Source organism: Schistocerca cancellata, chromosome 4, assembly GCF_023864275.1.
Source record: "Schistocerca cancellata isolate TAMUIC-IGC-003103 chromosome 4, iqSchCanc2.1, whole genome shotgun sequence".
Classification (NCBI taxonomy): domain Eukaryota; kingdom Metazoa; phylum Arthropoda; class Insecta; order Orthoptera; family Acrididae; genus Schistocerca; species Schistocerca cancellata.
In genome coordinates, this window is record NC_064629.1 from 555,776,497 (window position 1) to 555,791,572 (window position 15,076).

General features: G+C 39.4%; 1 protein-coding gene across 3 annotated transcripts in view; it reads right to left on the reverse strand.

Annotated features, from left to right (window-relative positions):
- Window positions 1–11,466: 11,466 nt before the first annotated feature.
- The window catches only part of LOC126184857 (protein arginine methyltransferase NDUFAF7, mitochondrial), a 60,644-nt gene continuing 57,034 nt past the window's right edge, over window positions 11,467–15,076 (reverse strand). For all 3 annotated transcript variants that reach the window (XM_049927470.1, XM_049927469.1, XM_049927468.1), the window contains 2 exons: window positions 11,913–12,086; window positions 11,467–11,823 (listed from right to left, as the gene is read on the reverse strand). In XM_049927470.1, coding sequence (XP_049783427.1) covers window positions 11,644–11,823; window positions 11,913–12,086 — 354 coding nt within the window. In that variant the 3' untranslated portion in view covers window positions 11,467–11,643. The remainder of the gene's footprint in view (window positions 11,824–11,912; window positions 12,087–15,076) is intronic.

The window sequence follows — 15,076 nt, forward strand, 5'->3', positions numbered from 1 at the left end:
TGAGATTCATGTACTCCACATCTGACATGGTACCATCTATTACTTTCACTGTCCAGATCTGGACTTGACCATGAATAAGGTGTAACAAGAAATGTTATTCAGCAGACCTGGTGGCCCATTTCCATTCATCCGCAATAATCCTGTACCCAGTGCAATCATAATTGATGATGTCATTGGATAAACATGAGAACACATGGGGGTCATCTCTTGTGGAGGCCCATGTTAAAAAATGTGTTCTGAAACATTTGTGATTCAGCCAGTGTTGTACTCTGTCATCAGATCTGCCACTGATCGCTGCCTATCCTGCTTTAAGCTCCTTTTACACTAGCAACTTTCTGGTCAAACGGACAACACATTGCTGGTATGCATCACATCCTTATGTCAGCAGCCACCCACTTTGTGAGTTAATTGTCAATGATGAGTTAATTGCGTCAAATGTGGAATTCTAAAATCGTGAGTATAATGCTGATGTGCAGATACAGGCATTGTCTGCTAACATCGGAAGTTAACCTATTTTTGCTGATCTCACTCCTGTTATTAGTTTAGAACATGGGTTCATAGCATTTGTGTTTTGCATGTTGATATTCTGATATCTATGAGTTTATTTATCAATTGTTGTTTTTCATTTGTAGTTCGCTGTTGGTATTTGATTTTACATATTGTCATTTTGTTATTTGGAGATAGTGAATGGAGCTGTGGATGCTAGAAAACAAGAGTGCCAAGTGGAGAAATTGGAACATTTCTGACATATTCGTGTGTTTGAGTTCAATAGTGGGGTGACAGCAGCGGAGGCAGCCAGAAGCACATGTGCCATGCATGGCGATAATGCCATTGGACAGAGCACCGCAAAAAAGTTGTTTTCTCATTTTAAGGAGGATTGTTTTGACATTAGTGACTCTCACATTCAGGAAGACCTTTGAGATTTGAAGAAGATCATTTAAACGCAAGTTCCACGTCTGTGTACTCGAGAACTGACAAACGTGTTGAACTGTGATCATTCGACCACCATGTGACATTTATGTGCAGTGGGGAAGGTTCAGAAATTGAGTGTTTCGGTACTGCATGCTACATCTACAGCAATATTCCACAAATCACACTTAAGTGCCTGGCAGAGGGTTCATCGAGCCACATTTGCAATCATTCTCTGTTATTCCAATCTTGAGCAGTGCACGGAGCTCTGATTTCCCTTATTTGATTATGATGATCGTTTCTCCCTGTGTAGGTTGGTGACAACAAAATATTTTCACATTACGAGAAGAAAGATGGTGATTGAAATTTAGTGAGAAGATTCCGCCAAAATGAAAAACACCTTTGTTTTATTTATGTCCACCCCAGATCCTGTATCATGTCAGTGACTCTCTCTCCTCCATTTCTTGGTAATACAAAATGTGCTGCTCTTCTTTGAACTTTCTCGATGCACTCCGTTAATCCTATCTTGTAAGGATCCCAGACCACACAGCAATACTCCAAAAGAGGACGGACAAGTGTTCTGTTCTTTGGTTTGCCCTCCCCACAACATTTTGTGTGTATTCTTTCCAATCTATGTTTGTAATTGTAATTGCTAGGTATTTAGTTGAACTTATAGCCTTTAGATTTGTTTGATTTATTGAGTAGCCGAAGTTTAATGTATTCCTTTTAGCACTCATGTGGATGACCTCACACTTTTCATTATTTATTGTCAACTGCCAATTCTCGCACCATACAGACATCTTTTCTAAATTGTTTTATAATTTGTTTTGATCTTCTGATGACTTAACTAGATGATAAATGACGGCATAATGTGCAAAACATCCCAAGGCAGCTGCTCAGATTGCCTCCTAAATCATTTATATAGATAAGGAACAGTAGGGGGCCTATAACACTACCTTGGGGAATGCCAGAAATTACTTCTGTTTTACTCGATGACTCTCCATCAATTACTACAAACTGTGACCTCTCTGACAGGAAATCACGAATCCAGTCTAAGCCAAAATCACAAAAATCAGTGGATGGCTATATGTGCATCTCTGCTTGCTCGCCATCAATTGGCTTGTGAACAACACTGACTGTTCCTACCCTGCTTGCTCGCCATCAATTGGCTTGTGAACAACACCGACTGTTCCTACCCTGTATCATTATTGGTGATGAGAAATGGTGTCTTGATGCTAACAGAGAGAGAGAGAGAGAGAGAGAGAGAGAGAGAGAGAGAGAGAGAGAGAGAGAGAAGAAAAGGAAGAAAAGAAAAGAAGCAGCAGCTTCCTGTAGAAAGATTTGTGCACATTCACAATAGAAGATGTTATGCACTGCTTGAATAGTGACTGAGACGTCTTGCAGAGGCAACCCAAGAACAATGACCAGGAAGACTGCGAGAAGTGCTGCTACTTCAAGATAATACCTGTTTTTATGCTGATAGACTGACAAAAAACATTGTAAAGTCATTCCACACTCACCTTATTCACCTGTTTTTGTGCCCTCAGATTTTCATCTTTTCCTTTCTCTGTCGAACAACCTTCAAGGAACTTCCTTTTCAGATGAAAATGTGCTCCGAACATGGCTCGGCAAGTTCACCGCCTCAAAACCACATGATTTCTACAGTTGGGCAACTGGAAACCTACCCAAGCATTGGCAGACTTGTAAATCAAGAAGGAGAATATATTATTGATGGCTCAAGTCTCTGTTATGTTTATCTGTTGTGTTTATAAAACTTAGGGAAAAACCCTACGGCCTTATGTACCAAACCAATATAATAACGGATTTTGTTCTTTTGTCTTCCAAATCTTTATTTTGTTGTTTGCATTTTTCTTGTGACAAATTACATAGGCTGCACAAGAGTGTGGCAGTTTTCATGCTAGTGTTCTCCCACAGCAGAGACCAAAATCTCAAAGCAAAAAAGTATTTACATTTTAAAATACGTGGACAAAGAATAAAAGCCTACATTATGCATAAATTAGAGCACAAATAGATAAACGTCTGTTAATGAAAACTGTTTCAACAGTGAAATATTCACCTCTATTTAACGAGAAAAATAATTTTCGATATTATTAGGCACTTGGAAAGAAAACTCGTTTGACATGTTTGCAAAAATGTATTTTATCAGACAGATATATGTTGATATTCTGAAATGTTTTGGTTACACATTACCTATTCTTTTAAATCTCAGAAGTGTGGAGAATTTACCACACGACCTTCTCCAAAACATCCACTATGAATTTTGTTTTGGCCATCAATAAATATTATCATCATTACTTGTTCTTACAGTCTGTTGCTATTTTCGATCTAATTTTCTCAAAAAGGATGGTCCTCATACACTCACCTCCATCGTTCATGTGCCAAACTGCACACCAAACTACGCTCACACCACACACTAATTTGGCGCTAACTTGTAACCAAATAGATTAGTCGTGGCAGGTGAAGCTCAGTCAGACGTAAAACAGCTGGAGTGCTGCAGTAGACTTAACTGCCACGAATACTCGACTGAGATAAGAAAGTCGCTCATGTAAAAGGAACTTTACAGAGTCGGCAAGCCTCCGACAACCACGTTCTGCGATGAAGCGGAGATATCCAACACATGGGTATTCATCCCAATCGATTGTTGGATCATTAAAGTATCCACCAATTATGAAAGTATGATTAGGGAGCATACATACTAATGAACTACAGTTTTCACTAAAGTTTTTGGTTAGATCTCTGTGTGAGTCTGATGGTCGATGGAAAGATCCAGTGACAAGTTTATGCTCACCATTGAACAGCATGCCCAATCTTCCATCAACTTCAATTTCTATCTCAGTGTATTTGAAATTTTTGGCTACTGCGACAAACACACATCTCAGTTTCCCAATAGTTTATCCTTTCGGTATAGACTTAAGGTTCAAATGGCTCTGAGCACTATGGGACCTAACTGCTGAGCTCATCAGTCCCCTAGAACTAAGAACTACTTAAACCTAACTAACTTAAGGACATTACACACATCCATGCCCGAGGCAGGATTCGAACCTGCGACCGTGGCGGTCGCGCGGTTCCAGACTGTAGCGCCTAGAACCGCTCGGCTACACCGATCGGCTATAGACTTAAGGTCTACACCAAAAATTCCACTGCTATGGACATCAAGTTTTAGTCAGCTTGCTGTACCTATTGTTATATGAATTCCACTGGTTTTTAGGACTGTGACAAACTCTGGGATTTTGTTGTAAGTGCTGAGGCAGATGAACAGAGAATTTTGATCATCTCATCTGTGGAGGCAATTTTTTTAGTTCGAAATTAATTTTCTGAATGTGAATTCCTTGACATCAGCTGTACTAGGTATAGTTCTACTACCCAATAAAGCATATGAAGATTTGTGCCGGCAGGGGACAAGAGCCTGGATCTCCCACTTACTGTGAGTCGTCACCTTATTCACTTCGAGAATCTGTGCACACTCCCTAGACCAAACCAAACCCCCATATGGCACACTGTAGACAGCATTATATCATAGTCCACTGATACATCACCTAATGGTCGCAACATTACTTGGGTAACCACAACAGGTAGAACGAGACAATGAGGAACTGAGACAAAATCTGTTGTGCCTATCTAGGCTTGTGATACCTACGTGCATGTCTGAAAGAACAGAAACTGTTGATGACTCACATAATTCGAAATTAATTCACTGAGGGCAGTTGCCCCTAGTAAGAATTCATTAGTTTACGAATATGAAAGAGGACGTGTAACTGCAGGGCCAAGAATTTAATGACTGAAAATACCGTGAAAAGGTATCAATAACATGACAAAAAAGTGATATAAAATATATGTAAAGTGGGATATAAAATAACTAGAGCGGTACAAAAACATTACACGAGGATGGAACTGAAATCACAAAAAGAATTATTAATTTAAAAACACCATATTTTGTTTAAGAAATTTCATTCTTTGAAGATGTACAAAAATTGCCATAGAGCTACTGAAATGTAAGACAGTCCACATGTAGGCATTCTCAAAAGTGAGTGAACATCTGCTGTCAGATAACATGAGCTTGTAGTTAGAAAATCTTTCAACATTTGCTGAAACAACTGGAGTGGACAATTTGATATTTTCCATTAGTTTCAAAAAAGAACCTAAAAAAATTGACACAATAATATCAATATTTCAGAAATGAACATTATGTCCAGTACAATATCAATGTTTTGTTTCAGTACCCACACATGATACAGTAATTAGTAATTAGTAATGCAGTAATACAGTAATTAGTAATGCAACAATGACAGTTAGCAAATGAACCATCAACTTATACTGGTGTGCAAAACTTAAGGACAAAAGTAACTTTTGCATGATATGTCACTGCCAACTAACAGATCTTGATCAACCAGGGGCCATACATGGAAATAATGCTACAGTATAGTACAGAAGGTAACTGAAAGATATATGCGGTGAGATGAACAGAAATGACACCTTTATTCAAAGACAATAATTACACTGATGTCACCACGATTTATAATGGTCCCCTATACACAAATGCCACGACATGGTACTTAATTTGGCGTGTTCAAAAATGGTTCAAATGGCTCTGAGCACTATGGGACTCAACATCTGTGGTCATCAGTCCCCTAGAACTTAGAACTACTTAAACCTAACTAACCTAAGGACATCACACACATCCATGCCCGAGGCAGGATTCGAACCTGCGACCGTAGCGGTCATGCGGTTCCAGACTGAAGCGCCTAGAACCGCACGGCCACACCGGCCGGCCTTAATTTGGCGTGTGATCACCACAGATGGCAATGCATGCTCTATAACATTTTCCCCCTCTGGCCACATAGTTGGTAAGGAGTGCTTGTGATACAGTATTCCATTCCCACGCCAGTGTAGTTGACAACTTGTGGATGGTTGCTGGTACATGAGGATATGTTTCAGTACATCTACCCAACACATCCCACATGTTGGGGAAACAGGCAGACCAGTCCAGTTCCCCAATATCCTCTCATTCTAAGAGCTCCTCCACCTGTTCGCATGAAATCAGGGCTGAATGCATGCCTAAAAAGATGCACATGGGGAAGGAGTACAGTGTAGCAATAATGTTGACTAGTGTGTGTACCGTATTCAAAGATTTGGAGGCAAGTACCCTCATGCAACATTATGACTTTCCACATCATAACACCTGGACCACTAAAGCAATCACATTTGACAATGTTCCTGGGTACATTAGGTGTTCCACCTCTTGGCACATAATGCTTCCAGGGACCCTGTTGAACATAATCATTTTAGTTGTCCAGATGCTACAGTGTGGGGAGTCATAATGTTTCATAGGCATATTAACGTCCGAATCTTTGAAGTCGCCACACTCACCAAACGAAGCTGTTGTTACACTCTACTGCTTCTCCATATGCATCTTTTGAGGGGTGGATTCAATTCGGCCCTAATTTCATTGTTATGGATGACAATGCATGATCACATCAAACTGTTGAGGTTGAGGAGCTCTTGGAACAAGATGATATTGGGCAGCTGGACTGGTGTGCCTGTTCCCACGACTTAAATCCCATCGAGCTCATGTCGGATGCACTGGGGAGATGAATTGCTACATGTCCTCACGCACCATGCTGCGAGCATCCAGCAGTTGTCAATCGCACTGGTGCAGAATGCCCTATTGCAAGAACTCCTTACCAGTCTTGTGGCCAGCATAGGAAAATGTTGCACTGGATGGACTGCTGTCTGTGGTGGTCACACATCCTATTAAGAACAGTGTCCCGCTTTCTGTACTGTTCAGAGCCCATCATGAGTCACAGTGACTTCAGTGTAACTATTGAATCTGAATAAGAGTGTAACTTCTGTTTGCCCCATTGCATATTTCTTTCAGTTATCTTCTGTATTATTCTGTGGAACTTCTTTCTATGTATGGTGCAAGTCCATTGAGCTGTGTCAATTGTCAGTGACACATGTGCGAAAGTTACTTTTGTCCTAAGTTTTGCACACCTGTGTATTTTCAACTTACAAATATATTCTAGGGTAACATTGTTTTACATAGAGGCATGTGTGTTGTTTGTTCTTGCCAACTCTGAATGAATTAATTATTGTATCCTAAATGGACAATAAATACAAACATGTACAGAATGAAGAAAAAGCTTAAAAATGACATCATCCTTGAAAACTTGCATGCAGTACGATACCCATTTGATGAAAAATGTAAAATTAAATTGACTTTCCAAGAGCCAGAATATTTGGGATTTTATTACTTGTGAAAAATACATACCACATAAGAGTAACAAATATTACATTCATATCAACAAATTTCAAACATTGCTAATAAACTGTAACAAAATGAAATGAAGCTGCTGGTTGAATAAGTGATGAAACTACTATAATTGTATGCAGTCCTAATATGAAGGATATCCATGGTAAGTGTCCCGTCTTCGAAATGTTTCCTTCCTAGGGAATGGAAGTTCACACATAACTAGGTTCGCACATTTTCAAAAACCTGAAATGGCTATTGCCAGTTGGTATTTATTTCAATACTGCATGGCTGGTATGATGTTAGCTATCAAGGCACTGATCTAATTAGTGACTAGGTTTTCGAGATAATGATAGCTTGGATGTGATTGGGTGAAATGATAATGACCTGGAAATAAGTTTTCTCAGTCGCTTAGCAGCCACAAGGGTCACCTGTGTTTCAAGGCTTCATTTCTGTCATACATCTCGAAGTTCAGAATGCGACACTTTCAAGTCGTACCACAAGAAAGATGAGATTTGGTTTACAGCCTCTTGTATCCCTGGAGAAAGGGTGGGACACCCACTTTCTGGTTCAGTTCGGCAACCCTTATGATGTACAGGGAATGTATCACTCACTGCAAGACTATGTTCTATAGCACTTGCAACTACAGTGTTTTGTCTGAAGCAGCAAAGTCACACTTCAGGCAGGCGAACTCCAAAATGGAGGGATATCACTTGAAACAATCATTCATACACAATAGTAAAACACTACTATTAGGTGTGTTCAACGAAGCTTTTCATTGCAATGAAAGTAAATTTGAGCAACTTTACAGTGTTGAATGTAATGTCCTGTTTTTCCCCCAAACTTATAATTTAAATCCAATTTCTTAACTGCTTGAGCAGTCAAAGATGCTTTTATGTGCTCAAACAATTTTTAATGGCCAAGAAAAAAAATTATTGAGTGAGTAGGGCTTATGTGAGACCCACAGAAAATAATGTAAAACCTGGCAATATTGACTAGTTTACGTCATCGGATTCACATTTAGTAAATTAATTTCAAATTATTTTGTACAAGTGTGGATTGCAAAAAGTTTCTGTTCTTTCAGGCATGCATAGAAGCATTTTCTTTGATCTTTGCCCAAATATTTTGGGGTCTCCTATTACTATCATTATCTGGACTGGGTGGAGAATCACCTAAGCTAAAAAGCTCTCAGCACAGCCTGAGCCACCATACAACACTACACTACACTACATTACATAGCAGTACACTACTGTACTTGGTATCAGAACTAAAACTTGTTTTTCTCATTTTATCTTGATTGTTAGCCTCTGCTTGACTTTGGATTCACAGGGGTTGCTGTCATACGATCCGAGGTGTAGAGACTGGGAGATGACAACCAAGAATTCATTCTGAGCGTGACTTTCTCAAGGCTCATCCCCTCACAGCTTCTGAGAGAATGGTATAGATCAGTGTTCAAACTTGGTGTGTTGTCCCATTGTCATAATGTGTGGCTACTTTTAGTCCATATTTCATGCAGGTAGGCTTGCAATTTGTAAGCTGCTGTTCTGTTTGTCAGCAAGTTCAGCTTGTGCCATAGCTCCTCATTCCTTATCAGGACCATTGCTAGTTGTTTTGCTACCCTAGGTGAGAACTGAAAAATGACACCTCCTCTTCTTACTACCAACAGTCTCCCCAGTATCCCCTCCCCCCCTCCACCACTACCACAACATACAACAGCACAATAATGGAAATCTCCTATTACGCTTTAAATCATTAGAACTTAAGTGACTAAGATATCCTCATTTTGTGCAGAAAGTCCTCAATTTTGCCCTCAATTCCTTTAAAACTGATTGAGGACAACAATTTTTTGTACTTAATTTTTCCTTAATTTTTGAAATTTCCCAAAATAACTGAAATAGGAAGAATATGCTGAACATTTTAAACTAGAGCTCAACTGAATATACTAGTGCAACCAAATTAGGCATCAATTACTTATTTAACTGCAAGAAAACGGACTAATAAAGGTGTGGAACTATTTTGTGGTGCGAATGAGTTTTTACTTGGATTCAGAAATTATGCTATACTGATGGAAGATATACCGAAACATCAAACTAGGTCATCTGGATGATCCTGGTGTTATTTCTTTTCTGTTTTAATTGAAATATTTTCATAATGAGAAATAAATCTAATCTTTTTCAGCATCCACTTTTGTCAAAGTAAGTAAAGACTTAATAAGTAACTGTTCCATATGCTTCTTCAAACAATTCAGTGTTTTAATTTTTTTCTCATTTTCATTTTTTCTCCTCATTTGCCCAATTTTTTCACTGTTAGATTTGAAATTAATTTTTTCTGTCCTTTGCTGCCCCTAAAATTTTGCCACACTAGACAGCCACCTAGTCTTGGCTAATGGTAGAAATGGCAGTGTTCATTATTATGCTATAGACTGCTGTATTGACAGTTTCCTGGTAACATTATATCCATTGGCACACTCCACTCCCACACTGTGTGTTCTTCAGTGCCGATTGCTCTACATTCTCAGATGTCTGTGTTGCATTGGTGTACTTTTAGTGAATAGTTGTGATATGGACCACACTCCAATAGGTAGCATAGCATTCCCGTGTGTGGTGAGAAGTACGTCATTTTTTATCTTTCTTTTATGTTATGAAGAGACTGATAGGTCCTCCTCCCTGTTTCTGCCTGTCCCACATTTCATCCCATTCTCTGATGATTGCCTGTATTTTCTCCTTTGATGTGCCTCTTGTGCTCAGTAACTTCTCCACCTTATCTGTTCATCATTTTTGAGCCAATACTGCACTCCTCTCTCTCTTACAGTTAGCTCCACTGGTTGTAACTCTACGAGCATGCTCCTCTTGCCATCTGTCACAAGAGTATACCCCTCTGTGCTTGCTGAAGAGCCGGTGCTGTCTTAACCTTTCTGCTTCTATGATCCCATAAATCTCACCCCATAGCCAAATATAGTGATTAGGATTGCTTTGTAGTATGTTGTTATTGCACTTAGAGACAGCTGAAAACTTCTTTGGCCAATTGATCCTATTTTGTTAAGGATTGTAATGTCTCTGTGGCAAATGGTTCCCAGATATGCATAAAGGTTTCTGTTTTTGTTGACCTCTAAACTGAGGTATCCATACACTGCTTTTTTTCTTTGTGGCATTTCTCACTTTTAGTAATGTTCCTTTTAGTAATGTATAAAATGTTTTGTGTGTTGATATCATTAATTTATTTTCAACCCACAAACTGCTTAGTGTTTTGAGAACTTGCCTTATGCATTCTTCTAATTTTGTCCTTGTGTTGTCAGTACTACACTGCTCTGTAAAACTTGAGGATGAGATAGATAAAGTATCATAATATATTAACAACTCAGTGCAAATGAATGAACGTGCAGGAATATGTTGCCAGAGGTCTCCTAGTCGTGCACAGAAAGCTGGACATCATATGGCATGAGGTCAGCGTAACTATACTGCTAAATAGGGCTGGCGCTGCAACATGAGGCAGTTGAATAAACAGGAAAAGACAGCGTGTGTCAATCATCGAGCACTTAGGGTGCACTGTCATTGTATTCTTCATTACAACATGGCCCAAAAACTACACTTGGATTACTTTGCAGGGGAAGAATTGTTGGGAAACTGGAAGAAAGATGAGGTATGACAGGTGTAGCCCAGGACTTTGGTACTGCTCACAGCATTGTTGTAGGTTCATGGGGAGCATTCCAAACCACACACATTGCTGCCCAGAGAAGAGGTGGTTGACCACAGTCAATTACAACAGAAGACAACCGCTACATTGTGCCACTCACAAGGCGGACGCACATCATACAGTGGCTGTAACTGCAAACACATTTAAAAGGACTGCAAGACACAATATCATGCTCCACAGTGGCATGGCCACGGCATGGGTGGTCTTTCTGCCCAATGAACAGTGTGTTGTGCTCTGTTTACAGTTGCACATCAATGGCACTGTTTGTGATGGTACCATGAGCATAGGAACTGAATGAACAAGAAGTGGAGTCACGTGCTCTTCTCTAGTGAGAGCAGATACAGTCCAGGTAGTGATTCTATACATACCCTTATATGGTATAAGGGGGGAACACACATAGCATCTAGGAACACTGTCAAACTTCATCATTTTGGTGGTCCAGGTGTTACAGTGTGAGGAGTCATAACTTTGCATGGGCGTACTGAGCAGGGGTGCATTCAGACCCGATTTCATTTTTATGGATGACAATGTACAGTGCAATGCAGTGCTAAAGTGCAACAAATAATTATATCAAAATAAAAAGGTACAAAATCACATTAAAGGAACAAAAATACTCTTTAATTTAGACTAAAAAACAGATTGATCACAGCTAATACTATTGAGTATGTCCATAATTACACGACCAAAAAACTCCTGCAGCAATATCACAATAATTTTTAACAATCTTATGCAACAGTATACTGACACAGAGTCAACTTTTGTAGTGTATTTGTTCATCGAAAAAGTGTGCCTGAGAACCCAGCGACTGGAAACTTATTCAGATGATCTTGTAGCACGGCAGGAAACATACACAGGAACTTAAACCGCTGACCCATGTTGTCTTCATCAACCATCATTTGATAAGCTGCCAGAATAATTTTTCTTTTTTCAGAATCACTCTGTGACAACAGCACCTAGTAGAAAAAAATATTGTGATCAATTTTCCTTGTGGAAAGTAGACAGCAAAAGCTAATTTTAAAAAAGATGTATAAAATCTGGTTACCTTTAGTCTCAAATCAATTCCCATGTTCTTTAAGAAGAACGACTGCGTCACTGGGCCAAATGTGATTAATTTTGTTTTAGCACGTTTTTTCAAATATTCAAAATCCACGTCTGCTGTAAGGTCTGCTAAACCAGGTTCAATCAAAGGGTGATGGATCTTTTGATTTTTAAAAGCCTATGTAAAATGCAAATGTATTACATTGGATATCATACAAAATTAATGAAAATATTATGAAAAGGAAAGTTGCTACTCACCATATAGCGGAGATGTTGAGTCACATACATGCATAACAAAAAGACTGGCACAAATAAATAAAGCTTCTGGCCATTAAGGCCTTCATCAACAATACACACACACACACACACACACACACACACACACACACACACACACGACTAAAGTCTCAGGCAATTGAAGCCACTCTGTCACACTTGCCTGAGGCTGCAATTGTGCATATGTGTGTGTGTGTGTGTGTGTGTGTGTGTGTGTGTGTGTGTGTGTGTGTGATTGGCGAAGGCCTTAATGGCCGAAAGCTTTATTTATTTGTAACAGTCTTTTTGTTGTGCCTAACTGCGACTGAGCATCTCTGCTATATGGTGAGTAGCAAATTTCCTTGTCATAATATTGTTACATTCCATCCTGGATTTTCCATTGTTTAATATTAATGAAAAATAATTTTTTATCAAAACTGTGCTTTGAAAAGAAATTGTTGAAATACCATTTAAAATTAAAGTAAAAGAGAGGAGGGATAACTGCAAGCAATTAAGCGCAGTTAGAAAATTAAATCTACTATTTATATATGAACTGATGAAAAGAGCATACACACAAACAACCAAAACCAGAGGATGTGAGGTTCGGCACACAACCACATAAACATCAAAAGATCGATTTCAAGCATTGAAAATCAAATGCTTTATCACCAAAAATATTCAGGTGACAAAGAAAGGTGTAGAGACATTAAACAGATAAAAGAGTAAAGTGATTCAAAACCCTGCAGCATAGAAATAGGAAATCTGCAACATGGAAATAGGAAATCAAGCGAGGGAGAATTGCGATCAATAAATTGGAGTTGCATTCAGGAGAACCAGTGTTCAAATCATCCAGGTTTCCCACAGTTTCCTTAAGTGATTAAAGTTAAGTGGTGGATGGTTCCTTTGACAAGTACATAGCTGAAACATAGTTCTCACATCTGAATGAGCACAACTAAGGATGTGGTAAGCTACAGTGGCTCAAATAACCTGTTTATATGGTAGATTGTCATGGTAATTATAAGAAGCCTCCTGACAGGGACAGATAGTGCAGTCACTAAGATAGTCTACATGTGATTGTAGGGTGTGAAAAATGGTCATCGAAGTTGAACACAAAAGATGGGATAACTATAAATACAAGTATATAAGTATGAGTAGCCTCCAGCACATAGATATCATCACTAATAAAAGTAAAATGAGATCTGGAAGACAGCCATGTAACTCAATAAGTACTTATGCTGTTGCATAAGCACAGTAGTTCACTGTATGGCTAATATGGTTTGTGAATTCATTTAAATAGGCAAAGATAATACAGTACTGAGACAAATAAATACATAAATAAATAAATAAATCCATGAGCAGGCCATGAAAATGTTAGTATATGAGTGCTGTTCAATGTGAAATAGCCACTACAAAATTGTTTTATAATGTGTGTTCAATTAAACATTGAGCTGACAGAAACAGTGTAAACTTTCTAACTATTTAGGTTTTCTGTGGTTTTCCTAAAGCATTTCAGGCAAATGCCGGGATACTTCCTTCAGTAAAGTCACATCTGGCCCTCTGTCCAACACTCATAAAAACGTACTTATGTGGTGGTGTGCTAAAAATTAATGCCTACAAATTTTTTAAGTGAAAATTCTTAAAGTGTTTTAAACAAAACAAACATTATTGACATTCTACATCTTTATTCTTTATGTCTACATAGTTATTTCTCAACATAATTACCCTGCCAACAAACAAATTTCCCCAGCAAGAGACCAATTTATTGATACCGTCTCTGTAGAGTGTTTGACTTTGTTGATGGAGGTACAACCTCACCTCTGCTTGCACTGCTTCATCACTATCAAAGTGAAGTCCTCAAATGTGTTTTCTTAAGTTTTAGAAACAAATGAAAATTGGACGTGGTCACTGGGATTGTATGGAGGGTGAAAGATGACAGTGAAGCCAAATTGTTGGATTGTTGCAGTGCTCGTGGGTGATCTGGCATATGATAGTTCTATTTCTGCCAGAATCAGTAGGATCCTCCATGAACACAATATCAAGTATGTTTTCTGTCCACCCAGCAAGATCTGGGGACCGGTGGGGAGTGGTAAAGATGACCTGGGTTTACAGAAACCAGAAATTTATAACATACCTTGTCAATGTGGCATGTCCTACATTGGCCAGACAATAAGAGCAGTGCATATCAGGTGCAAAGAACATGAGAGGCACACCCGATTACGTCAGGTGACAAAGTCAGCCATTGCTGAACTCTGTCTGGAACTAGATCATTTTGGGACAGTGTTATACGGGAATTGATTGCAATAAAAGTGAATGACAATCTCATGAACCGCAACATTGGGTACCAGCTAAGCAGAGCCTGGGGTTCTGCTCTGGAACTGTTGAAGGAGCAACAGGGACAGCTGCAGCATTCCACGAACAAAGAACGGAAGGTGTGTATATGGAAAACAAGCACCAGAAAAAGCGCCAGGCACAGTGGACCAAAGATGGAATGTCCAGGAGCAGGTCCTACGGGTGCGGACCGCTGAGGGAACATCCAGAACCACAGTGGACCAAAAATGGAAAAGCAACACACCAGCAGATCGCAGTGGGTGGGAGCAGACTGCAGGGGGAATGCCTGGTACCTCAGACAGACTTCCAAATGCACCAGACCAAAGATGGAACACCTAGGAGCTGGTCTGTTGGGTGCAGACCACAGAGGGAACACACGGAACTGCACCGGATGGAAAACAGAACAGCAACATTCCAGAAGATTGCAGCAAGCTGGCACAGACCACAGAGGGAACACCTGCAACCGTCAGTGGAAGGGGAAAGCCACAGACATAAATACTGGACCAGGTCCACTCGAGGAACAATCTCAGGTCACACTTGATGAAGGTTATGAGCTATGTTACTGAAATATCATGCAAGTACGGC